The sequence below is a fragment of the Heterocephalus glaber genome, unplaced genomic scaffold (genome assembly GCF_053883595.1).
Source record: "Heterocephalus glaber isolate CG9 unplaced genomic scaffold, H.glaber_assembly_v1.0 deba00000281, whole genome shotgun sequence".
Lineage (NCBI taxonomy): Eukaryota > Metazoa > Chordata > Mammalia > Rodentia > Bathyergidae > Heterocephalus > Heterocephalus glaber.
Window position 1 is genome coordinate 24,528,833 of NW_028258139.1, and position 27,809 is coordinate 24,556,641.

General features: G+C 48.0%; 1 protein-coding gene across 3 annotated transcripts in view; it reads left to right on the forward strand.

The window, feature by feature from the left end:
- Positions 1 to 19,782, forward strand: part of Adcy8 (adenylate cyclase 8) — a 242,596-nt gene extending 222,814 nt beyond the window's left edge. For all 3 annotated transcript variants that reach the window (XM_087187765.1, XM_004837939.3, XM_013069604.3), the window contains 4 exons: positions 6,975 to 7,121; positions 13,918 to 14,010; positions 15,528 to 15,642; positions 19,211 to 19,782. In XM_087187765.1, coding sequence (XP_087043891.1) covers positions 6,975 to 7,121; positions 13,918 to 14,010; positions 15,528 to 15,642; positions 19,211 to 19,698 — 843 coding nt within the window. In that variant the 3' untranslated portion in view covers positions 19,699 to 19,782. The remainder of the gene's footprint in view (positions 1 to 6,974; positions 7,122 to 13,917; positions 14,011 to 15,527; positions 15,643 to 19,210) is intronic.
- Positions 19,783 to 27,809: the final 8,027 nt, after the last annotated feature.

Below are 27,809 nucleotides of genomic sequence, written 5' to 3' on the forward strand. Positions count from 1 at the left end.
CACATTATTGATGAAGAAACTGGGGCCCTGAGAGGTTCGTAACATGCCTCACATTCTTCAAGCAGCACTACATCTCAAATCCAGGCCCTCCCCACCTGCCATGCTGCTGCCTACACTAACCTTGGGGTTGGACATGACATGTGTAGGCATGCACTTGTGACATAGGACAGAGAGAAATAAACAGAAAAGCAGTACAGCAAGAGGTGGCAGGGTAGGCACAGGACTGCTGTGGCCTGCAGGCACTCCCAATTTCATGCCCTGTTTACAAGAGGCAAAGGCATTTTCAGCTTCTCTTCTTGCCACAAATATGAACAGTGATACAAGCCTCTGAGTACGTGGAGAGTTTTGTGAGTTTTTCTGGATGATACCAATCCCTGAAACACCACCTTTTCCTGCTCCACCAGAGCATCTCACCCAGGCAGCGCCCCTGTGGTGACAGTGCACTCGTGGCCATCAGCTGAGCTGGAGGAGTTGCTTGGCTGAACTGTGTGTCTTCCTGGGCTTCACACCTCAGGGCCCTATTCCAAGGGCCTTACTCAAAGAGGAGCAGACACCAGAGCCCCTGGCTGGCAAAGCCATTTGTCTTTCTCCACGTAGGCTCTGAATGTGGCCCAGGTACAGCGGGCAGGGGCCTGCTCTGAGCCACCCCAAACATCGTTGCTGAAAGCTCAGTCTGTATTTTTTCTCCTCTGTCTAATGCTAACCTTCCTGAAACCTGCTCAGGGGAGATTATGCTGTCTGATGGGAGAAGCCCAAGCTATTAAGTCAGAAGGACATGCGCTCATATCTCAGGTCTGCCATTTACTAGCTATGTGATTCGGGGCAAGCTAGTCAGGCTGTCTGCACCTCAGTTTCCTCATCTGTAAAACTGCCCTAATTCTACCAGTGCTCTTAGAACCCAGAGGTTAGTCAGGCAAGGAAGTGGCTGGAAAGCATTCTAGACAGACCCAAGCAGTCAGAGGCACCGAGTTATGATTCTGCAGAACTTTTGCTGGGAAGAACTTCAGCATTTAGGGGAGAACAGCAACCAGAGCAGAAGTATCATAGGTAGAAAAGGACAACTGAAGGAGTTTCGTATAAACAGCACAGGACTCAGAATCAAATAGGCCTGGGCAGGTAAAGGACCAGTCCCCTGAGCAAAGAGGTTTTCTTCATATTGGCACCTGGGATACAGGGGAGGGGAGGAATGCATAGGCTCAGAATCCTCTGTGAGGTCCGAACCTGTACTTCCAACCCACCAGAAGGCGGTGACAATAACACAAAAATAGCTTTTTCTATATTCATCAATCCCTCCCCAGTTTACCAAGTGTTTTTATTTTCTGTAGCCCCAAAATAGCAAGAAGCAGATGGAACACTCAGAGTGGTTTAGAGAGAGCTCAATAAAGAAACCGACTCTGAAGGTGTGGGAAGGTGGGCTAGAGCCTTCCTTATCCTCTTCGAGTCCCTTCACCCCTCCCCATCTGCTGGGGATAGGGAAGGCTCATCTGCTTGGGCTACATCCCCTCCATGGCCTCCCATGCCCTCTGGCTAAGGGGCACCAGTGAGGGGCTGAGTAGGAGGTCGGAGGGAGGAAGAGAATAAGGTCAAGATATTTATTCCCTTGGAACCACTTGAAGTCAGCTGTGTTCCTCCACAAAAAAAACTGAAAGATCCTCTCAAGACCACTGCCTTCCACGTCAAATTAATTCACTTTCTCTGGGCTCTTCTTGCCCCTTTAAGCTTGGAGGACAACAGCTCCACTGCCACTGGCCCTGGATTCCTGAAGGATTCTTTAGGCTTCCCTCTATTCTTCCCTCATCTTTCTAATTAAGCCCTTTGCATAATGACTCACCTTGCATTACCTTGCTCTCGGAATGTGCCACCTCTTCTCTGTTGGGTCCCTAAAGGAAGTCAGGGTGAAACCTTTAAGAGTCAGCCTTTGTGGGAAGCTCTTTCCACCTCTCAAACTTAAAATGGGCCAGGTCAATTAGAGTGCTCCTGTGCTACTGTGGGGAACCGAATGGACAATGAAACCAGAGTCTCTGAAGCAGACAGATCACTCTGCATGCCCAAAGCCACGGGAACAATCTGTGGGGTCATTCTCTCCTCTCCTCTCCTCTGCCTTCCCCGCTGGACTCACTGAAGAAAGAACTCCCTGTAATGCCTTCTGCCCTGTGGGGAAATGTTTGGGAGGCTGGTCCCGCCTCCCTCACTGCCTATTAGCTCATCTGGTTGGGGAGGATATGACAGAGGACAGGGGCAGGGAGGCACGGTGTTAAAGCCCCACAAGTGCGTCCATCTGTCTTATCTCCTCGTGGCCCTCTTTGTGCCCAAGATGAAAGAGCTTTCACTCCCCATGTGGTGACCCCAGTAGCACAGGTCCTCCTTCCTGATCCCCATGAGGTGGGGACATGCCCTTGTCCTAGCTCCTGCCTGCAGTGAGGGTGAGGGAAATAATTCGGGTCAGTCCAGCTCTGTCTCCCAGGAAGGAGCAGATTCCCATTCTGGCCTCAGGTCCAAGCCACATTGTCCAACCCATAGTTGTCTGAAAGCCTGTGTTGGGGCTTGATCTTCATTGGCTAGTGATCCCTTCTCACTCAGGTAGCATCTGCTAGAGAGCCAGGTGAGTCTCAGCCCAGCTTTTCCCCACCCCTTCAACCTCCAATAGGTGTGGTATAGTCAAAATCTGAACTCAGCTCAAATTTCTTCAAGTTCAGTGTTTTTCCACCAGGGGCTCCTCTAATGCTAAATCAACCATCCATTCAGATAGAAGAGGCAGAACGGTTTCCAGTTCCAGCAGTTTTATTCCTGCTCATTATTGTTATTCCTGTCATCATTGTTGCTATCATTATTATTATTATCATTAGCAATAGTATGGGCTTTGGAGTCCAACTGTCTGGGAAAAAACCCAAGCTCCACTTCTTAACAATTGTGAGGCTTGGGCAAAGTACTCAACACACGTCTCAGTTTCCCAATAGGTAAAATGAGCACATTAATTCCATCCTCCTCATGGAGTTATTGCGAGCACCGAGATGTGCAGGTGCACTGCTCCACCTGTGCTGTCACCTGTATAGTAAGTGTGCAATGACATCCTTATCATTACTTCATTACTGAAGCAATCAGAGCAGATGAGTATTGGCAAGACAGCAAAACAAAACAAAGGAAAGGAGGGTGGGAAGAGGTAGGACTCATTACAGCACTCCAGTAGCCTGACATTTCTGAGACGCCAGGTGAGCAGATGTTACGTATCAGAGGGGTGTTTGGGTGGGAGGGGATTTGGGCTGGGTTAATGTGGAGTAAACTGCAGACCCTCAGATTTTCTCTGTTTTCTTTGTTTTTAAGCAGAAATTAGAAATATAGATGTTACGGGCTGAATTCACAGGTGAAGTTTTAGCCCTTTGTGTTCAACTCGGAGTGTGGCTATGTGGGGACAGGTAATCCAGTTACAAAACAAGGTCATCAGGGGAGGTCCTACTCCCATGCGAGGTGTCCTCATATAAAGAGCAGATGAGGGTGCTGATGTGCACAGAGGAAAGACTCCATGGAGAGGAAGACAGAGAAGCAGCCATCACTGGCCAGGGAGAGGGGTTTCAGGAGACCTTTGATCTCAGACTCCAGAATCCAGAGCTGTGAGAAATAAACAGCAGTTGTCTAAGTGACTGTCTGCAATGCTTTGTCACGGCAGCCTGAGCCTTTACTCAGAACAGGCAACTCAGTAAATAGCGACTTTTCCCAAACTCATAGACCTCTGAAGGATGCCTCTCTACAAGTTCACCTATTCAAGCTCTCTGACTCATGATGGAGGGGAACTCACTCCCTGGCATCACTACTTGTCCAAGTCTGAGGTGAGCAGACTCCGCCTTAGGCAGCCATTCACTGAGGCTCCTCCTCGGCTGTGACCTCATGTGTCTGCCTGGCACAGCCCAGCCCAGCCGGTCACCAAATGCCTCTGGACAAGGACAAAGAGACAGCAGTTCAAATAACGTCCACATTGAGGCTCAGGACTGATTGATCGTGAATTGTTGAAACTGTCTTTCCCAGACCCAGGGGTGAGGGTAGAGGAGGCTCACTCAGGTTGCAGAGTGGGGAAGGCCCTGGAATCCTCCAACCCTGTTTCTTTGGCTACTAGATGTGTGATCCAAAATAGTGACTTAATTCTTCTGTGTCATTTTGCTAATCTGTAAAGTAGGATTAATTATCGTGCTACCTCACAAGATTGCTGCAAGGATAAAATCATTAAATTCATGTGAAAGCATTTTGTAATCATTAATGTTTCTTATAAGGGCCAGAGAGTCATCAATTCAGCAACAGTATTGAATGCTTTCATTGCACCAGACCCTGTATAGGGTGTGCCTTCCACTGCAAGCCTCTAAAAATGCTAAATGTGCTACAATGGATGGCAGGTGGTCTTTATCAAAGGAAGAGGTGGACATTGACACAGCGATGCTAGGGCTCAGCCTCCTGGCTCCATCCAGGAATCTGGAAGGTCTATGGGAAACATAATCTCTACGTAGACAGTGAAGACAGAAAACAAGAATTTGTCTGGTTCAGGAGACTAACTGGGCTGGAAGAGCATTTCCTATCAAGAGACAGACAGTGTGAAGTTAAAAGCATTTAAGTGCGAAAGAAGTAGGGCGGTTGGCTTCTTCTAGAAGTAAGCCTAGAAACTAGGGTTTGAAAGCAGGTATTCTACTGGAAATTGGTCCCAAGGAACAAAGATAGGTGGAAGAGCGGAAAAGAAGGCAGAGAACGAGGATAGCTGATAAAGGAGGCATCATCACTGAGAGATGAGACCTCATCTCAGCCCACTTTCCTGAGAGTCTTTAGTTCTGGCTGCATTGATGTCCTCAATCTTCTCCAAACACTGACCTTTCATGGTAATTCTGACTGTGGGCAAGAGCTAGAAGTCGCACAATTCTGCAGCTGGTGAGTAAGGTGGATAAGGACACATCATAATGTTTTTACGAGCCTGCCTTTCAGCTGGATGATTCTCAGCAGTGCCATTCACTGTATTTTTGATCACACCTCGTAAAGACACTCACAGAAGGGGACTTCCAGAACTGCTTCAGAAAGTGTCAAGAAAGGTAGGATAGGTGTATATTGAGCAACGGGAGTATTTTGAGGGGGATTAATGGCAGTGTGCCCTTCACTGCAATTTTTTGGTTTAAGCACACAATGTATGTTTTGATCAACCCATGTAGAGGATGCCTTTGAATGGAACAAGTCTGGAGGTCTCCCGGTAGGAGTTTTGCATATGAATATTCAAGGAGATAACTGGGTAGGGCCTGATTTAAAAAAGAAAAAGGTAGGAGTGGTTTTTTTTAATGTTTAGGAAACAGAAATGAACCTAGCTGGACTTAGTAACTGACTGGATGTGGACATGATGAAGAAAGAGTCAGAGGTGACTCTCTGGTTCTCTAACTTTGATGATATGGCAACTCTGGTGCCATCGACTCAATTAGAAAATAAAGGAGCAGACACGGGTGCAGCTGGAGAGAGATGCACATGGTTTATACCATTGGTAATTTGAGGAGTGTGAAAGCAACACAGCATGAGGCATGGAAGTTCAAAGCCAATGAAGAACTGACTGGAAATGGGAATTTAGAAACTGCACTTGAAGTTAGAAACCTGAGAGGGAATGAAACGGGCCAGGTAAGGATGTAAAATTTTAACTATTCGGTGTGTCAAGACAGAGCCGCACAGGAGCAACATTTAAGGTAGAATAAAGGGGGGGGGTATTATCCCTGAAAGAACCAGGCATAAGGAAAAAAGAGGATGCCAGCAATGCATGTAAAGCCAAGACCAAGGGCTCAAGATCTTGGGTAATCAGCATGCCACGCTACAGAGGTGCCCAGCAAGAAAGATATGAACTGGCATGCATGTGCCGGTTTTCCCACTTTGTGAGGCAAACTGGCCTATTCTCTATTCATTTCCTTCCAGCTTGAGATGTGAATAGGCTAGGCAGTAGGGAACGCTGGTTTGAGAAGGCTGAAAGCAAGGATAAGGAGGGACTGCTTGATGGTCATAGTGTTGAAGGGTCCAGAGCATGTTGATCTTATTTTTAGAAGAGTCACTGGGAAGATGGAGAGGAACTGGAAAAGGAGGACAGGATAAATAAATAGGAAAAGTTAGGGTCACTGTGGGAGTAAGTTGCTGAAGAAGTTAGTTATGAAGGGACCTGGAGGTCAGATGGGAACATTGACCTTCAGCAGAAGAAGGAAAAATACATGATCTGGACTTGAAACATAAGAGATGAAAATGAATATGGACACAGACACGTGGTGAAGATTGCCACCACCTAGAGCAACAGTTTTCTAAGTGAGGTCAGAGATATGGTCATCTACTTAATGGAACAGGGTGCAGGATTAGGAAAGGAAGAGTGGTGGAGAGCAGAAAAAGGAGCTGACCGTGAACAGTTGGCACTCATGGCTCAGCCAAGGCTGGAGATCACATTGTGTAGTTTTGATGGTCTCCATGTAGGTGGTGATGACTCTGGGATTATGGTACATGAATGGAATGGCGTGTCTCCAACACTCCATGTTGAAGTTCTAATGCTCAAGGTGGTGGTACTGGGAGGTGGGTACTTGGGGAGGTGACTGGGTCATGAATAGCATTAGTGTCCCTATAAAGAAGTCCCAGAGCACTGCTTATGTCCTTCCACCATGTGGGAACACAACTAAAAAGTACCAGCTATGAGCCAGAAAGTGGATCCTTACCAGACACTGAGTCTGCCGGTGCCTCGGTATCAGACTTCCCAGCATCCAGAACTGTAAGAAATAAATTTCTACTGTTTGTAAGCAACCCAGTCTAAGGTATTTTGTCATGGCAACCAGAATGTACTAAGACATGTGGTGCTGACACAGTGGCCTCCAACTCCCATTTCAGCCCTCTCTCTGGGCATCTGTGCCTGTGTACACAGATACATGGCACAGGAAGCATCACTGTGGAGCCCACCTCTGATGACCATTTCCGGCTCCCTCTGTGTCTCTGTCCAGGAGCTGTATTCTCAGTCCTACGACGCTGTTGGGGTGATGTTCGCCTCCATTCCAGGGTTTGCAGACTTTTACTCTCAGACCGAAATGAACAACCAAGGAGTAGAATGTTTGCGCTTGCTGAATGAGATCATTGCTGACTTCGATGAGGTAAAGCTCAGCCTAAACTGGCCTCGTTGTTTTCATGAGCGTTGTGGTATTTATTGGAGAAGGAATGACCTTTTGTGGGTTTTGTGTACAGGCTGCATTATAAACACAGACTTTTACTACATGATTTAATTAATACAATCACAACTGTCACCTGAGCTAACGGATGTTTTGATGAATGTAGAATGTCTGAATCAAGTGGATTCACTGTACCTTTAACTCCCATCCTCGGTGTTAGGCCACAAGCTCATGAAGATAGAAAACTTACACTTACTTTTCTGCATCATGTTAAGTCCCCAGGGCCCAGCACTGACCTTAGTACAAAATTAGTTGGAAATACTAGGTTGAAGACAGGCTACTGAAACCCAAAACATACCTACAAATAAAAAATAAAAATGTCCCTATTAAAAACATCTGACTGAATGTTGAAATAACAGGTTTTATTTTAAACTCTGTTGCAACCCATCTCCCAAAAATGCTCACAGGAATACTTTTAAACTTCAGTAAACAAAGCAAATTTGATCTAAATTTGTATCTCAGTGCACAAAATTGTGTACCTCCAGGAGTCTTCCAAAAGCAGAAGAGGGCAGTGGCCCTGACAGCAGATATGGGTGTTTGCCGAAGCAAGTTGGAGGCTGGGCATTGGTCCTGGAGGCATTCTTCCTTAGAACATGAGTGCTAGACCAATAGGAAGAGGATGAATAAAAAGAGAAGAAATGGAAAGGGAAAGGGTAAAAAGAGAAAGAGAGGGGAAGGGAGAGATGAGCAGGAGGAAGAAGGAAGGGGAAAGGGGGAAAAAGTAGAGGAAAAGGGTCAAAGGAAGAACAAGGAGGAGGGAAGAATGTAGTCAACAGAAAAAACAAAGTATGTCTTGGTTTGCCACCCTCAAGCACCCCAACTTTCCCTGTGTGGCTCCTCGGTCACCCAGACATGTCTTCCCTCTCTGGTTCAAAACTGGCCTGCCAGCTGCTTCCTGGCTGAGCTCACTTCAGTAATGATGCTACTCTTCCAGCTAATGTAGTTAGCACAGGAACCTGAGATCTTACAAACTTCTTTCTTGGCAGAGGAACGCTGAACATTGCGTACAGCATACTCTCCAAGACTGTTTGCAGTAACCCAGTGCCAGGGCTTCTCACCACACAACCCCTTCCTACACAAAGGGCTCAGAAAGTGTCTACTCACACCCCAGTTCTCCATATATGCTAGTGACAGGGAATGATTGGGGACCACGTTATGCTCCCATACACACTTAGATGTAGAGTAGGTAAATTTGTTGCCTGGCTATTGAATGAAATAATGAAGTCAAACTTATTTCTGAGGAGGAGGCAACTTTGCTAGGTCTGAAATGGGTGCTGAACCAAGTAGTTCTAAAGAGAAGAGGAAAACATGAGAGCCCGGTGCACGCTCCCCAGGACCACATCAGATCAGCCTGCAGCTGGGAGGAAGCTGAGAAAATGTAGCTACCCAGAGGCAGAGGGAGAGAGATGGGCAGCAGAAGGCATCCAAGGTCTTTGAGCTAAAATAGGAACAGCAGAAGGGCTACTCAAAAACCAAACCTGTCTGGTGGTGTCTGAGGGTCAGTGTCAGACACCAACAGCTTCTGAAAACTATGTACCCTGGGCACAAGTTGGAGAATCTCAGAGAGGGCAGAAAAATAACCTCAGCTGTGACTCAAGCTACACACAGCAAATCACAAAAACACCTGCCTGTGTTCCCCGCGGTCCCAAAAGAGATTCTATTAAGTACAAATTTTCTTAGCTCCTGGTTGCTTTTGAGGGGACATCTATAACAAGGTAATCCCTCAGAAGTCACTTTGTCCACTCCGTCTGTCCCACCTATCTGTCCACTCCCAGCACATGAGACTCTGTGGCTAGTTGGCTCTTCAGGGAGGTGAAGGGTTAGAGAAGCAGAAGTTATGTCTAAATACCTGGCAACAATGAGAAATAAGAGGCCAGAATTTAGCTCGGAAACCAGAGAGGTTTAAGCTGACCCCTGCTCTTCCACACCTGGCTGGCTGGACAGTCATTCAGCCTGGGCAGTCATACAATCGGCTAGCCATTGCTTGAAGTCCTGCTGTCACAGTCCTGGAAGTCTTCATTTTTGAACAAGGAATTCCACGTTTTCATCTTGCTCGGCGTCCTGCAAATTATGTGCCTACGCAACAGGGAAAGGGAGTCTTAGAGAAAGGTGATCAGGAGGACCCATTCATCAACTTGCTGGGGATTTTCCTGGTGTTGGCATTGAAAGTCTTGCGTCTCAAGTAACCTCTTTGTCCCAGGTAAGCCAGGATTGAACATTGGACACCCATGGTGAAAGGAGCCCAAAAAATATTTATTGAAGAAGTGGCATGGATGTACATGGTAAAGTTAAAATTCAGTGAATATTTACATAAAAAATTTAAAATGTATTCCATTAAAGATACATTGCCTTTAATCCCCTCAAAGTACTCTCCCTTGCTTCCAACACACTTTTTCCATTGCTATGGCCAATTCCTGAAGCAGTCCTGGAAATCTTCTTTTGTGAGTCTCTTTTTGTGGGTGCCTCAATATCCGGAATCAAGTCAAAACGTTTACAGACATGACTGCCAAACGAAAACATTACGGTGTGTCCTCATCCACCTTATTCACCAGATCTAGCACCATGTGACTGGTCAAAACGACCTTAAAGGTGAATATTTTGAATCGATTCGAGATATCCAGGCAGCCATGACAGTGTAACTGATGACATTCTCAAAAGAGGACTTCCAGAGCTGCTTCAGAAAGTGTCGAGAATGATGGGATAAAGTGTGTTCCAACAAGGCAGTGGATTTTGAGGGGGATTTACGGGAATGTATCTTTCCTGGAATAAGTTTTTTAAATTTACATATTAACCATGTGTTCTGGTCACTTCTCCTAAGTCCTAGAAAGAATGAGGAAGTAGAACAAATGAAGCCAGACGAGTATCTGGAGGATAATTCGAGAGAGAGTGCAGAGCAAACCCACAGTCCAGAGAAGGAAGCGTGCAAAGCCTCCCAAGGGCTCTGTCATGATCATAGCTGGAAGTGAGCAATACAGTGTGCTGTGGCTTAGCCAGTGCTTGGGTAGAACACATTGCAGAATTGTATGGTTTTAATTTCAGGTTGGGAGAAAAGTTCAAATCTACATTAGCTCCAGCCTTCAAAGTAGCATGCCACTGTCCATGACACGTGACAAAGTCAACCTGAGACACAACAGGCTCACTGAAGGCAAAGGGTTATCTTGTCAGTCTTGAACCCGAGTTCTCACTCCAGTGCCTGGCATGTAACAGAAATTCAATAACCACACTGAAGGAAGAATTGAATGAGTAAGGTAAATATATCCCAGGAAGCTCATGCTCTTCCTTTAACTAAAGAAAGACTTCTCAAATTTGAATGCGTGTCAGAATCACCTGGAAGGTTTGTTCAAAAATCACGCAGAGTTTCGGAGTCAGTGGGGGCAGGGGGGGGGCGACTTCACATCTTTGGTGAAGGGAATGGGACCACATGCTCTAAGGCAAGGTAGCAGGACAAGCAAGCTGACTTGGGAGTCGGGCATCAAGGGTCTAATTCTAACTGGGACTCCTCTTAGCTGAGTGACTTCAGCGATAATGTCAAACCTGTCTCCTCTTACATAAAATGGACATGAAATAATTACCGGCTGGGTGAAGGTTTGTTAAATTGCTGAGATATGAAGCTATCCCCAAAGAATATTAGCAATCCCAGGGTCTTGAACTTGGGGTACAAAGGAACATACAAACCTTGTCCCCTGTCTCAAAATTCCCACTGTCCACTTAAGATGTCCAACACTAATCTCATTGGAAGTGACAATGACAGAGGAATTTAAAGGTGGGACTTCCAGGCAGCTTCCTTAGTGTGGCCAGGCACAAGTACATGTTTCCAGTTTCCTATTACCCAGCCCATGTGAGTTTAGGGCACTAGCATATGTGAGCTCATGGCTTGGCGATCTTGCAGCTTAGACATTCTTGGTGCTTACAGGAGGTCAGCATAAAATGATTGCATGAGATAAAACAGCAAATTGTATTACCCTTGGCTTTCTTGGCTGCCTCTGCTCTGCCTGCTAACCTCCCTCAAATACAAGCATGCACACTCATGCACACAAACACCACCACACACATATACATATGTGTGGCCATGTCCACAGACACACACATGTAGAAATGCATGCATATAAACAACACAGCCATGCACATGTACAAGTGTGTATATGCACAACCATGCACAAAGGCACAAGGGTGGACTCGCCCACACAAAACATCACCTGTACATGCTTACACACAAGTACGTACATATACAGACACCACACATGCAGTTAGGCACACAGGCAGATGTGTGGACATGCACATAAACACCGTGGATATGTGTGCATTCCCAAGCATATTTACACACATATTTGCACATAGGCGCACATAAACACACACACACACAAATACACAAATCTACATCCTGCACTAACAAATGTCATTAAAAGCTAGTTCTCAAAACCACCACAAAGCACCAAGCACTGTTGATTCTCTCACCAACACAATATCTTAAAATAGCCACAGATCTGTCTCAGTCCCTAACCTAAGCCCCTATCGGCTCTGGTCTAGACCCTGTAGTTGGCCATCTCACCTGTTTGCCCTCCGCCTGCAGCAACCAGAATGACCTTTGCCAAATCCACCAATCAGTCCCTGTGGCCCACGCCCTCCCAGTACTTCTTTTCTGATGAGCATGGAAACTGTCCCCAGCGTGTTCTGTGAGCCCTGCAGAGCCCTGCGTGCTCTGGCCCTGCTACCTCTCACGGCTCATCTCCTGCAGCTCACAGTCTGGCTTAACACCACAGCCAGCCAGGGCTCTTCCTGATTCTTTGAACTTACCTTACTCCTTCCCAGCCCTGGGATGCATTTGTGCTGCCCCCTATGTCTGGATCCCCCCTCAACCCTTTCCAGAGTCCAAGCCTCCCCAACACGCACCTTCCCAGATTCTCCAGATTAGATCAAAATGGTCCATTTTTCTAATCCTAAACCCTGTACATTTCCATCATAAACTTTATTGAAAGTGAAGTAGGGCATGTTTTGTGTGATTTTTTTTTTTAATTTAAACATCTGAACTCCTTACCTGCCTGTTAGCTCTATGATTGCTGGTACCTTGTAGATGATCAAACATGTAGGAGCTCGATGAGTAATATATATTAGTTTTCTATTGTTGCTAAACAAATTACCACAAATTTTGTGAGGAAACGAACAGAAATTTATTATGTTACAATTTGGGATCAGAAGTTCAAACTGGACCTCATGGGGCTAACATCAAAGTGCTGGCAGGCTAAGCTCCTCCTCGGGGCTTGCGGGAGAATCCACTTCTTACCTTTTCTGGCTTCTGGGGGAACCCACACTCCTTGATTCCTCACCTCCTCCATGCACACAGCCAGCATCACCTCACTCTGACCTCTGCTTCCACCATGATAGTGCCTCTCTATTTTCCCTGATTTTGAATTTCACTTATAAGGATGTTTATGATTTGATTGGGTCTCCAGAAAATGCAGGAAATGTCCGCATCTCAAGATCCTTAACCTAATCACATCTGCAGAGTGCCTTTTGCTGTGTAAGATAACATGCCCAGAGCTTCCAGGGACATCTTAGGGGCTGGTGAGGGGGCATTCTTCTGCCTGCCAAAGTTACTAAATAAGAGACCAAGGTTTCCCTTACTTAGCATTAAAACACAAACTGTAGGTAAAGATGGAGGAAATGCCAAGGATGATAACCATTTTTTTTATTTAGTCGTTCATTCTTCACTCATTCGTTAATTCATTCATTCATCCTTACTGTGCTGAAGGCTCTGTCTGGGTGGTAAGTAGTAAACATAATAGGCAGCAATACCTGCCCCTGGAGCCTCATGCTCCCATGGGAAAGAGGACAGTAAAACTAGGGTTCAGTGTTAAGGAGAAAACTAAAAAAGAAAAGGAAGAAGAGAACGTGTATGTGAGAATGGGATGCCCAAGGCATTGTCTGAGGGAAGAGCATTAAGAGACAGAATAGCACACACAAGTGTCCTGAGGCCAAAGCAAGCCTGGCTTGTTCTAAGACTAGCAGTGTGGCTGAACAGAGTGAGCAAAGGAGACAAGGGAGAGAATAGGTGGTTTCAGAGGAGGCTGCCTTGGAACCTGAGTTCCTGGAAGCCATCAAAGGGTTTTGCATAAAGCCCAGGGACATGGCCTAACTCATCTGTGAATGGCATCCTCTGGCTGCTGTACTGGGTGAGAGGAGGCAAGGTGGGAGCAGGCAGAGGACCATAGTGGCCCTCTGCAAGCTAACAGTAGCTTAGACTCGGTGCCCTGGGAGGTGCTGAGAGATGCTAAGATTGGTCATGTTGAAAAGAAAGCCAAGGGGCTGGGGATTTAGCTCAGTGGCACCACACCTGCCTTGCAAGTACAAGGTCCTGAGTTTGATCCCTGATACTGAAAAAAAAAGAAAGCCAAGAAGATTTACTGATGGATTTGGGAGCATTTTGTTATTGCTTCTTTAAGCTAATCAAATAGCCTTGTTTATTTCCATGATTCATAGAAGCACACCTTCCCCTTCAAGAACATCTGCTCACATTCATCCGGGCTCTTGGCTCTTAGCAGGGGCTCAATAAATACCTGTTGGCAGGCTGAATGCATGCCCAGAGAAAAACAGCCACCCTGAGGATACTGCGGCATCCAAGTTAGATCTTTCTTCACTGTGAGTCAGGGGCCCGTTTTCAGGAGCCCCAGCCTACTGGAAGGGTAAACACTGGAACTAACACCGTTGCCTGGATCTGTTTCAGCTGCTGGGTGAAGACCGGTTTCAAGACATTGAAAAGATTAAGACCATTGGCAGCACCTATATGGCAGTGTCAGGCCTGTCACCAGAAAAACAGGTAAAGGACTCGATGGACTCGGTCACACCTAGGCAGAGGCCTTGCTATGGCCACGACCCTAAAGATGGCGAAGCCTCCTTCGGCAGGAGGAGTGGGAGACAATCTGGTAGGGTGGATTCTAATCCTCACATGAGGTACAGTTGTTGGGGGGGTGGGTGATCTGCTGGATGAAATTAGGGCTGCTTTGTAAGAAACCTCTAGGCTTTGTTCTGAACCTCACTGTTCACTTGAACAAATATCAGAGGGAAAGATGCCCCTGATTATGATGTAGTCATGGGTGTTACTAAGCCCCGAATACTAGCCTGTTTTCTTATTCTTCCGTTTACTTGTTCAAAAGGCATTATGTAAGAATAACCACAATAGCCCCTGCTTTTTAAAGTGCTGAGATCATCCCAAACACTAATGGTACGTGGGGACCCTAATGTCCCCTAAAACTTCCCAGGTTTAACGGGTTAGTAGTCTGAGACAATATCCTGAGGCTGAAACAAAGCTGTGTATCTACTGAATCCTCAACAAGGGCTCAGTGCGTGTGACGCCAAGTCACTAGGGCAGATGGGATCCCCACCATGTCATTCTCTTTCTTCTTGTGCTTTCGTTCCAACTAATCGCCTAAAAATATTCAGAGTGACTATCTGGAAAGAAATTCATGCTGGTGCCCCATAGCAGGGGTCGGAAAACCAGTGCTCACACTGTTTATGTAAATAAAGTTTTATTGGAACACAGCCATCCCCATTCATTTGTATCTCATCTTTCTCCCTTAAAGGCAAAATGACAGTGCTGAGTAGTCACAACAAAGACCGCATGCTCTGTGAAACCTCCAGTGTTGGCCAGCTGGCTTTTTACTGAACCTATGTACCAAGCTCTGCTCCACAGGCACACGGAGCTCTCTCACACATGTCATCGCATTTAATCCCTGAGAGGGACTTAGGGCAATTGTGCTCATGTCCATTTCCCAGGTTTGGAAACTGCACAGGCCTCACAGGCTTGCTCTATGCTTTCCCAGGAGTTTCATGAGCAGAGGTTGTTTTTTTTGGTACCGGGGATGGAACTCAGGACCTTGCGCTTTCGAGGCAGACGTCAGAACCACTGAGCTAAATCCCCAGCCCAGTGAGCATAAGTTTATGAGAAACATTCTCTTCAGCAGAAACCGAGCACTTCCAAGGGAACAGACATGGTTCCTAGAGTGCGAAAGCTACGCATACAAACATAGTAGTGCTCACACTCACACACAAATGCACACATGCACACCCCAGTGAGCACACACAGAAATTCCTGTGTCACCTTAGCAGACAAGGGCAGGTTGCAGGAAGGAACGCGATAGCCCACACATACTACATACTTTTAGGGGGTCCTCCTGTGGTCCCTGCTCCTGGGACACTGAGTCTGAGGTGCACAGGGGCTGGAGCACATGGCAGATCCCTCTTAGGAGTGCGCAGCGGGGTGAGAACAGGTGCCTCTGCTGTGGGTTCACTGCTGCTCATCACCCTGAATGAAGCCATCTCTCGTGTTTCGTGCAGCAGTGTGAAGACAAGTGGGAGCACCTGTGTGCCCTGGTGGACTTCTCTCTGGCCCTGGCCGAAACCATACAGGAGATCAACAAGCACTCATTCAATAACTTTGAGCTCCGGATCGGTGAGTAGCAGCTGGAGGTGAGGGCCCCACAGAGCCCTTCAGCCCCTCCTGTGCTGTGGGTATCACTCCTGGGAAGCTGTGGGCTGCAAAATGCAAGAGGCTTCCTCTGACTGAACGAGGCCAGGCACAAGTCAGCTCAGCCTCTCTGCGAGCTTCCTCCCACTCAAGATGTGGGAAGCGAGGGCAGGGTGCTGGCCTGTGTGCAGAACTACAAAGTCGCTCATCTTGAGCAAAGAATAGACAGTGGTTAGCATCTTTTCCAACTTGCTAGTCTGGTATCCCATCCACGCAAGGTCCTGATTAGAGGAGTAGCTTTTGTGGCTGTGACAAAATACCTGACACGAACAACCTGAGGAAAGCTTTATTTCGCCTTATGGTTTTGGAGATCTCAGTCTATGATGATCTGGGCCCAAGGCAGAAGCGTCATAACAGGAGGGCAAGGTAGGAAAGGCTGCTCAACTGCATGGCAGCCACCAGGGAAGAGATGAGAGAAGGGGCTGGGACTAGATATAGTCCCCAAGGTCACATATCTCTGACCCGCTTCCTCCAAGTACACACCACCACCTCCCGCGTTTCCAGTACTTCCCAATAGTGACATCAAATCATGAATCTATTCAATGGATTAATCCACTGATAAAGTTAGAGCCCTTGTAATCCAATGGACTTCTTAAAGCCTGACCTCTCCATACAGGAGAGTTTTCACATATAAACCATAACTCTGATAACCTAAGAATCATTTAATTTTAACTTCCACAGTGCTTGATACTGATTGATGGTCAATGTTGCTCTCAAGGTCTTCTGGACAATGCCTTCAGGCAAAAGCAGGAGTCTGTTCTTGTGCATGTCGGATACTACCCTGAGCCCCCCAGACAGAGGGCCTGACACACGGTGTACCCCCCTTCAGGCATAGGGACCCCCTGTACGAAGTAGCAACACAACAGTAATCATTGCGATGGAGTAAGAATAAACCTGGAGTAAACCTTTATGATTTTATAATTTGCCAACTTCTTCTCCATCTCTGCTGAGCTTCCAAAAGCCCAGTCTGAAAGTCCCTGCTCCAGTCCACACTCACATTTTGTAGATGCATAAACTCAGGCCCAGAAAAGGGATGCGCTGGCTTACTGTAACATGCCCAGATGGTCACACCAGAGGTGGCTCCAGGACGTCCTCACTGAGATGAGTGACATTCTGTCTGCTCCAGAGCAATTTAAAGCAACTTTCAAACACTGTCCCCACATTACAGACATCCTCCCTGAGGAGCTTCCAAAAAGTACCAATGCTGGACTCCTCAGGTCTGCCTCTGCTTTTTGGAATAGAAGTTCTGTTTCATGATTTTGATCTGTGAATGGAATCTTCAGACCTTATTCCCACATCTTCCATCAACTCTGCATGCCCTTTCTGAACTCATTAGCTGCTCAACTGAACAATGAATGAAAAGAGAACTTTAACCCTGAACGGAGACATATTCTAAGTCAATTCTAAAGGTGTTTCTAGGACCAAGGTCAGTCTTTGATTGCTGTCACACTGACTGCTGGTCCCATATTCACTGACATCACAGGTTAAAAAATTAATTTCCCAACTGGATTAAGCATCTCAATTTGTGTTTCCCATCTGCTACCATCAGCTCTATGACTTTGGGCAGGACCTTCAAACCCTCTGAGTCTCCATTTCCTCATTTGTAAGCTGGGTGTTACATCATCACCTCCTCCCCCTACCTAATTCAGACTCTACCTGAGAATCAAGTGGAATAATGGCTCTGCACATTTTAAAGAGCCAGCTTTCAATGTGATTCTGTGTGTATGTGTGTGTGTGTGTGTGTGTGTGTGTGTGTGTGCGCGCGCGTTTGTCTTGCCTCTGCCTGGAATGATTTTACCGAGATATCTGCATGATTCTACTATGATTCTCAAATCTCTTTCAAAAAGCCTTTCCTAACTACCCTACTCCAAAACACACCCCCTCCCATCTTTCTGTGTCCTTCTACCCTGATGATGTTGGGTCTAATATTCGCTAACATTACATTATCTATTTTCTTTATTATGTTCTCTCTCCAGCAGAAAGTTAATTCCACGAGAGCCAGGCCTATATCTCCTTTCTTGCTCATCATATCCCCACATAGCAGGTGCCTACTGAAATGACAAAATCCTGTTACAGGAGCATACCTGGCCGTTAACACATTTAGTGAATTGCTATCATTTGTAGAAGAGGCATCTAAGTGTCCTAAAGGAGGAGGCACTGAAACCATCTTTAAAGACATTTACTAGCCAGGCATGATAGTGCATGCCAGCACCTGGGCGACTGAGACAGGAGGATCACAAGTTAGAGCCTAGTTTGGGAAACTTAGCAGGACACTGTCTCAAAATAAAACAAAAGAAGAACTAGGTATGTGGCTCAGTGCAAAGGTCATGGGTTCAATCCCTAGTACCACCACAGAAAATTAATAAAAACATTGCCAAATAAACAATAGGACTGGGAGAAAGTAAGAAAAAGAGGCGGGGCTAAGGCACCAGGGTGGAAGTGGCCGGCAGTGCAGGAGCTGGCTGGACCCTGTGCAGGGGGAGATGAGACAGTGGGGTGGCTGAGACTGGCAGGTGTGGCAGGAGCCAGGCTGGAGAAACCCTGGAAGGTGGTCCCGGATGGTGGGGCCCTTCGACTGAAGGGGGGCAGAAGGGAGACTGGGCCCAAGACTGCACGCACGCTCCTACACGGGCGAAGCTTTTATTGGAGGCAGTGGTGGCGGCTGAATCGAGGCCTCCGCTCAGGGGACCAGCAACTGGAGAAAACTGTTGCCAGGCTGCTGCTCCCGGAACAAAGCAAGCAGCAAGTTTTCACTGTGTCACTGAGGCGGGTGAAAGCCCAGTGGTTTCCACTGGCAAGGGACATGGTTCTGTGAGGCGATTCTCCCTGTTAACAGACACGGACTGCCGGGGGGGCGTGGTCAGCTCATCCTAGAGGCTGCCGGATCCCTGTGCATCCGATCGGTGCCCTCAGCCTGCACCAAACACCTCAGCCTTGTGCTTGGCAGGCTGCTAGGTGGTCAGCCTCTCTCAGGAACCTTTGCATTACTCTTGCAGCTGGTGTCATCTTGCATAAATGTTCCAGCTGGAGGATGGGCTGTATACGGACAGGGTCAGGACAGGGAGGCCGTTTGGGAAGCCATCACCATGGGCTGGGGGACAGTGCTGAGGACCTGAATGAAACCAGACACCAAAGAGATCCACCCAGCTCTCAGAGCACTGTGTGGACCAATGCAGAAGACGGAGGGCCCTGTTGCTCAGGGCTTTGATCAGCTCACGAGCCAAGGCGAGACAGTGGGCCTGTGAAAATGGTGCGTCTCTGGCATTAAGCACCTGCTGGCTGGCAGGCACTCTGCCAGTGGTTTTACTGACATCATCCAGGTCCAAATAGGTTAAGTAACTGGCCCGGGTCACACCCAAATAAGTGACCGAAGCAGGCCCTGGCCCGAAGCCCACCTGCAGGGATCACGGCTGCGACGGGCACTCTCCCAGGCCGGGGCAGACACCTGGCCATCCCCTGTCCCCTCACCTCCTGTTCCTTTGTTCGCTCGCAGGCATCAGCCACGGCTCTGTGGTGGCCGGCGTGATTGGCGCTAAGAAGCCGCAGTACGACATTTGGGGCAAAACTGTGAACCTGGCAAGCAGGATGGACAGCACGGGAGTGAGTGGCCGGGTCCAAGTTCCCGAGGAGACCTATCTCATCCTGAAGGACCAGGGCTTTGCCTTTGACTATCGTGGGGAGATCTACGTGAAGGGCATCAGTGAGCAGGAAGGAAAAATCAAGACATACTTTCTTCTGGGAAGAGTCCAGCCCAACCCGTTCATCCTGCCCCCGAGAAGACTGCCCGGCCAGTACTCCTTGGCTGCGGTCGTCCTGGGCCTCGTCCAGTCCCTCAACAGGCAAAGGCAGAAACAGCTCCTCAATGAAAACAACAACTCCGGCATCATCAAAGGCCATTACAACCGGCGGACGTTGCTGACGCCCAGTGGGTCGGAGCCAGGGTCCCAAGCCGAGGGAACCGACAAATCTGATTTGCCATAAATGCGTTTTCTTTGTGTTTCTTTTTTTTTTGTATTTCTTTTATATATAAAATAAATATACTAATAAAAAGGTTTAATTTTTTTTACAACAAGGATGATTTCATTGGTCTTTGTATGCAGCAGATCAAGGGCTCAATGTGAGGTCCTCTTCGATCACAAACATTTATTGATCACCTCCAACATGCAAGATTCACTGGCAATCAGTGATAACTGAAAACTAGTTTCTGCTTTGGAGAGGTTCACAGCTAAGTGGGAAAAACAGACATGTAAACAGACTCAACACTCTCAGACACCCTACGACACCTGAGAGTTTTTGAGCATTTGTAAGATGCTCTGCCAAGTATCAAGTCCTTCCCATAATGACCTGGAATAACCCTCCCAGTTCCTAAGCATCCCTCCAGCCAGCATTTGTTGAGTGCCTATATTGTGCCTGTGCCTTCCTGTGCTCCAGATGAATTCTGCCAAAACTATTTTCCTCATACAGCTAATATTCTGCTCTGGGGGTAACATTCTTATAAAGCAATACATGAGTAAACTACTCTTACACAGAGATAGGTGCAATAAAGAAAAATTAAATTGCACTGCTGGGACCAGGAATTAGAGGGCAGGGATTTAGCCTGAGTTGCAAGGGAAGCCTTCTTTGGGAACACATATGTTGAAGATTAGACCTAAATAATGTGGAAAAGAAAACCCATAGGACCTGAAAAATAATAATCTGAACAAAAGGAGCAGCAAGAGCAAATGCCTTGGAGTAGGATCAACCCCAGCATGTTAGAGGAGCAAGTGGAAGTCAAGGGAGGTAAGCTCGTAGGAAGGTCCATTGTTTCTGGGAAGTCTGCACCCTACACTCTTCACCCCAAGACTGAAGGGAAAGCTCCAGACAGATGAGAACACTCGAAAACTTAAAGCACCTACTTGAGGTCACATAGTTGTAGAACTGGCTTTAAAACTGTATTGGTAAATAAAAGCTGTAACAAATGACTCCCAAGCGTAGTGGCTAAAACACAATAAAGCTTTGTTCCCTGTTTGCGTCCCATTTAGTGAATAATAGGGGACCTTCTGTGCAGTGGTTTTAGAACCCAGCCTCCTTCCACTGAGGCACTGTAGTTCTCTGCTGGGTCCTGTATATCCAACCAGCTGAAAACAAGACATTGAACTTTGAGCCATGTTTTGAATGCCTTTTGCTCCTGGAAACCATGTGCATATCAAAGGAACATATGAGGCCCAGTGGAATGTGAAGAGGATGTCATTCAGAAGCCTCTATTCACTGTAAAATTCTCCACCAAGGCCAGGGGCTGGCATGACTTTCACAGACTCCTAGAATATCAGGTCAGGGAAGCCCCAGGGGCCATTTAATCCAACCTACTAAGGACATTCAAACAAGACAGAGTTCAGTGCATACTGAGATGTGGAGTCACAGGACAGAGATTGGTAGCTGAGGCAGGGCAGGTTGCCAGTTCAGCAAACAATGCTAGAAAAGAATCTGGCCTCAGTAGAGGCAGTCAGGCCACAGACTCACAGAAACTAACAGAGAAAACTTGATGTCAATCATCAAGCCTTGGCATACTCCAAAGCATGGAGCCTATGTAAACCCAGGGACAGAATTGAGAGAGACCCCAGGAACCAAGCAAGCCATAGTGAGCTGGGTCCAACCCAGGGACAGACTTTGTTCCTCAACCCTGAGCTGAGACTCAAGACAAACTCCCTGGTGTAGAAGTAAACTGTGGTCCTGGGAAAGGTATCAGGCAGAAACTCAGGTAGGAAACATCAGGCCTTGGGCTATGGCCAATTTGGAAGTGACAGTTGGGCTGTCACTGGGATGCTTCACCCAGAAGTTGCTCCTGATATTGAGGGTTGTGGTTTGGATCAAAACGTCCTGCAAAGGCCAGCTGATGGGCTCTTGGGTAGAGATCAGATCATGAGGGCCCTATCTTATCAGTGGATTAAGTCATTGATGAGCTTGTAGCTCAATAGGCCATGAGAGGTGGGGTCTAGTGGAAGGAAGTAGGCGTTGGGAGCATGGCCTTGGAAACCTCATCTTGTCCTCTCTGGCTTTCTCCTTCTCTCTGCTTCCTGGTTTCTGTGAGGTGAGCAGCTTTCCTCTGCCAACCCCTTCTCCACTATGACATTTCTGCCTCACCAAAGCCCGAGAAACAACAGAGCCAGCTGTTGGACAATGGACTGAAACCTCTGAAACCCTGAGCCAAAATAAACCTTTGCTTCTCTAAGCTGATTTTCTTGGGTATTTGGTCACAGCAATGAAAAAAGCTCACACACTGAACCTTGAGGTGCAACAGATGCAGAGGCAGAGCCCATCCTGGTTCTGGGAGGCACAGCTTCAGTCAGGGGTCCATCAAACAGAGCAGCAAGGGGGAGATGGTGCTGAGAATCTCCATGAGGTTGACAAGACCGCCCACTGAGGGGGCATCTGATTTGGCCCAAGGAGCTGAGTCTCTGGCCTCTAGCTCAGCCCATCCATCAGTACAAGCAGATTGCAGGGGAAAAGGACATGTCCAGAAGGTGCAAAGCAGCCTGTACTTGAAAAGCTGAGAAACAAGCTTCATCTTGGGCCTTGTATGGTCCAGAGGGAGCAGAGAGAGAGAGAGACCCTTCCTGAAATGAGAGGTATCATTCTGCTTACTTACTCGTTTGGTCCATTCTGCTCATTGATTTAAAAAACTTGAAATGTCAAGTGGTTTCTAGGAAGCTGGTATAACTCAGAAACAAGCCTGGCATAGTATTCCAGCCAGGGATGTCAGTCATATCCTTTCTCTCTGAATTCTGCCTGTGAGGCTTGGGATCTGACCTGAGAAATGTCAAGAAGGAACTCCTGCCGAGGGAATAGAGCCTGAAGTGGTAAAACAGGAAGAGAAACACAGGACAGGGCTGGTTCAGTCGAACCATGTTCAGGCCTAATAGGATGGCTTGCTCAACAGTGCTGCATTCTCGATTTAATCTTTGGGGGGTAGTACAAGTGGTGGGTGCCCCTGCTGTTGATTGGCCTCTGTACAGAATGCATTGTTCCGTTAGATAAGCACAGCGCAGAGGAACAGCCGACAGAGATGCTATGGCATTGGTCCAAGGACTGGGCTGGGGGAGCTGCTTCCTCCCAACCCCATCAAGCCAGGAGGGTCACCATGAGCTCAGGGTGCCCACAGCATCGTCAGCACTTGCTTCCTCCTGTAGGAAGTGTGTGAGCATAGCTGCCGTCCACCAGAACTAAGCATGTTGTCAACTCCATTGTGCAGATGAGGAAACTGAGGCACAAAGAGCTTGAGCAGCTAATCCAAGGTTTCACAGCTAGAAAACAGTGGTGGGGTGGGACTCACAAGCCCAGAGTCCCACCCTGAGCACCCCCTCCAGAGGGATAGATGGGCAGATGTCCCCATGCAGGCAGGAACTGTGAAAATGGGGAGCAGCCACAAACACTGGGATAGCAGCCGACGAGACAATCCGGAGCCCCTGTCCTGGTTCCAAGCAGCTTCACTCCCTGCCCCTGTGCAGTGAAACCACTTTTATATTTCCTGTGTGTGTTGTGATGTGCACAAGGCAGAGATGCAGCAGGCTGAGAGTAGAGGCAGTTTCGCAGTTTGCATCCTGTCTCCACCACTTTCCAGTCTGATGTTGGCAGTGGCAGGAACCTACCTACACATCTCAGTTCTTCATGTGCCACTCGGGGATCAGCAGGACACTGGTCTGAGGAAGAATCCTGGAGGTCCAGATTTGAGAAAAATGGTAAATAAGATATGGTAGGAAACCCGCCAGGAGTCTGGGGCTCAATAATTAAACTCATTAATAATGCTGCAGCAAAATATGAATATTCACACTAAAAAACAGAACTAAAGACTAAATAGATTCGCTTCTGTCCAGGTCATGTTTTGACTCCAAGTTAGCTCTAAAACAGACTTCAGCTTTAAGAGCTGCTTGGATATGAGGCTGTGGCCATGAACTCGGGGGCCCATAGCACCTCTCAAGGTGGCTGTGGAAACAGCAGAACATGCTGCATTTAATGCATGCTGCAGCCAGACCCGCTGTGAGTCTAAAGCTGCTTTTTGTTTTTGTTACTGTCATAAAGCACACAGTGGTCTTATTGAAATGGTACACAGTGGAGACTTTTCTTTGTCTTTAATTTTTTAATTTGTTTGTATATGCAAATTTTTCTTTAATGAGTATGCATTAATAATGCCAAATGATACACAAAGTAAAGGGGCAGATTCACTTAAAGGGCTGCAAAAATCTTCCCTTGACTCTCAGCCACTCACCCTTGTGACTGAGGTCCAGGGCGATCCTGTGATGGAGTGGACATCTTGCAGAGGAGCCAGCATGCTAGGCTGGGAGTGGCAGACAGAATCTTCCCCAGGCCACAGTGACCCAGACTCCAGGGCTGCACCCTGTCCTTCGGAGGCAGGAAGAGAAGGGTGTGAGCTCATTTCCTTCCCCAACATTTTTATTCCAGACCACAGTCTCTTCTGACACGCTGGTGCCTGCGTCACCCACGCTTCCGAGTGAGCATGGCTCTGAGACAGCTGTGAGCTCCAAACAAATGAGCCTCATATTTTATTGATGAGTTACCAGGGCCAGGGTGCCCTGAAGAACAGGACATTGTGCCCATTTGGATTATTAACTGCATAGCAGCCACACATGCCCAACTCCTACCCAACCTGCTACGGGGTGATCCGAGTGCCGTTCTTTGGGTAAGAGGAGGCACTGCAAGTCAGTGCCACGCACTCTTCTTTGTCTTTCATGAAATGCGGAACAGGACTCCAGTGCAGTTTGTCTGTCTGGAAACAATCATTTCCCCGATGGTCTTTGCATAATGTACTGACCCCTACTCTGACGGCATGGTGACAACAGGAGAACTAACATATTTAGAACACTTCACAGTTTGCACAGCCCATTTCCAAACATGGTCTCAACTGATGTTCCTAACAGCTCTGAGAGAGAGAAAGAGACAGAGAGAAACAGACAGACAGACAGACAGACAGACAGATTATTATTAATCCAATTTTCCAGGAAACTAGAGCTCATAAGGAGTAAGAAAAGTAGACTGTATAAGTGTATCAAAACATAGAGTGTTAAAGCTGAAAAGAACTGAAAGGTCACATGTGGACTAAGGCTTTGATTTCCTAAAACTCACCCAGAGCTGAAACGCGGAGACCCTGAGTCCTTGCTCCATCCGACGCTGTGCGTTACCCGTGCTCTGACTTCCCCTCGCTCTGTCCGCGGAGGCAGCGGCATCCTCCCTGCCCAGGGCCTGGAGGTCGGGGCAGAAGCCCAGTGCCCGCAGCCCTTCGCAGGCCCCTGCTTGGCTCCCCTGCCTCACACCCAGCCCCGCTCCACCCTGCAGCACCACCAGACAGGAAGCTCATCCCTCTCAACACTCAGGTGATGAGCACTGCTCATGCTCGTGCACACCTGCATCTCACACACATGCTTGCACACTTACACAGTGCTCCCATGCGCTCCCTCACATGCTCATACACACTCACACCCTGCAGTGCACACTTGTACACACACGTGCTCCTGTGCATCCACACACATACACTCACCCTCACCCTCACATTTGCACATGCTCACACACACATTCAGACACACACCACATCTCTCGCACTCACAGAAATGCATTCTCACACTCTTGTACACACACACACACAAATCCCGCCTGCGCAGGCGCTCATGCCTGCATTCAGCTTTACTGCAGTTTGAGAGTAGGGCAGAGGAAGAGCTGCCACAGAACTGCCCCCCAAAGTCAGAGTTCTGGGTCCCCTTCCTAGAGCATCATTCAGCACTCAGGCACCCCTCTGCTGTCCCCAGCAGGACTTCAGCTCTCCTCTCTCTGCTCCTTCTCATTCTTTCCTCTCTTGCTTTTCAAGAACAAAATCAAATTCTTCTCATTTTCTCTTGCAGAGCAACTTAAACTTTCCTGCATTCACTCTCTAAACAATTCTTGAGGCTCTATTCTACTCCACAGATACCTCCGCCATCAGGCCATGTCATGTTCCTGAGCCGCTTAGAAAATCTCCAGAGCAGGTTCTGTTGAAGTCAAAGCTTAAAGAGAGTGAAGAAGTGACCCAGCAGACGTCTTATAGAACAGCCTTTCGAGGAGCCAAGTGGCAGGTACAAAGGCCCTGTGGTGAGCCGGTGCTTGGTCTGTGGTAAGAGAAGAAACAGGTAAAGGCGAAGAGGCCAGGGAGTGGCCAGGAACCAGCCCTGACAGGACCTTACATTTGTTTGCTGGAGTTCCAGTCAATACCTCACCTTCAGCTCTCAGGTAATTAACAAAGTGGTTACCAAAAGAGGGCAGTTCCCCTTGAGGAAGAATGCAGATTCCAGCTGTATGTATGGCTCGGTGTTCAGCCCATTATGTCCTGGGCTCCCTTCACTGTCTGCAGAACTGAAGAGTCCAGTCGCATTAAGGCCATGTCTTTCTTCTTGCACAAAAGACTTTCAGAGAGCAGCCAGCAAAGCCAGCCATTCTAAACTCTCCCCTCTTCCCCGAGGGTCTCACACTACACCTCCCGCTGGAATTCTGCAAGGCCTGTCTCAGGGGCTTCCCATCCCCACACCCCTAGCATGCACATGTGCGTACACACACCCGTGCACACATACACAGAAGCTCCTGCCACACGGGCACATCTGGGCATCTGCAGTAGAAAGGACTGTTACGGCACAGTCAGGCTTCCTCTATAACCAAGAAAATGGCTAGTTTAAGCAACAGAAGAAAAGTAGTAGAAATAAGTTGTTCCAGGGAGAGTTTTTCTTGTTGGTTGCATTAACTCCTCTCCTACCTCCTGGTACAGCAAATGATTATTGCCAACAGCAGCTGCCAGCCCAGGCCCTCTCCTAACCAGAGTCCATCGTTAGCTATCCACACTGTCACCAAGAGGTGGTGATGGCCAGCAGTGGGAGGAGCAGCTATGTCACGCACCTGGAGTCACCAGTCACCACTGGTCAAGAGTCCTTTCGAGTAAGTTTCCAATCTTGCAGAAATGACCGAAGGAACCACTGACAGCACCAAGTTAGGGACCTCGGGACATCTTCCCTTGGGCACCAGCCTGTTGGGGTAGTGCCTGCCTCGTGTAGCTGGCACTCAGAAGTGGCAGGTTCTCTCCTGAGTGTGCAAGGAGACCCTGATCATCACTGGAAGACACTTCTGGCTGGGCCTTGTCTTCTCAGACACTTCCTATGGAAATCAGTGTATTCTAGGTTAAAGTAATGAATTTCCTTCTGCTGGGGTGACCCGTATTTGTGATTGCTACCTGTTTTAGCAAAGGCATGAAAGCTAGGGAGAGTGGCAAATCAGAGATTTGAAACCAGTCCCTCAGCAGCCAGGCCATAAATAGCCAGGCTCACCAGGTGCACACCCTCCCCCTCGGCAGTGCTGAGCTGTTGCTCACGGTGTTCCTCGGAATGAGACTGACAGCCACTGAAGGGGTTGGAACAGAGGACGTAGACATACATGCTAGGATGCCTTGTCCCCCCGCCATGCTGGTACACAGCACTGAAGGCATGTGGAGGCTGACGGAGGAGTGGGAAGGCTGGTGTCGTGACCCGGGAGAGATGAACACGCCAGGACCAGGGCAGCGGCTGCGGGGTGAAGCATGGTCGGCTGAGGGCTCTACTCAGACATGGACATGTAAGCACTGAACGTCAGTACTGGGGGGCAGATTGGCTGCAAGGTACGGTGAGGGTAAGAAGAAGCTAGGTGAGCCCAAGCTTTGGGCCGGACGAATCAGAAGGACATGCCAGAGATGCTAAGATGCCAGAGTCCACAGCAGGAACAGGGCCGGGGAACATCACAGGTTTGCCTTGGGACAAGTAGGCTTGGGAGGCCTGCTGCTCCCTGGGGTGTGAGTCTGCAATCCTGCCAGGGAAGATGCAAGTTGGGCAGAGGTGGGAATGGTTCCCTCCCTCGAAGAGCGAAGAGCGCTGCCTCCCTCCCGCCGCCCACAGCACTCTCCTGTCCCCAGTTCCCGAACTCCTCCTCCATCCTCAGCAGCCTCTTCCCACCACACACCCCAGTTCAATCACACAGCCAGTGACATCGCCAGCCACTCTGCTGATGGTTCTCAAAGCGAAATGAACTGGGAAATCCAGTCTCTAACTGGGTCC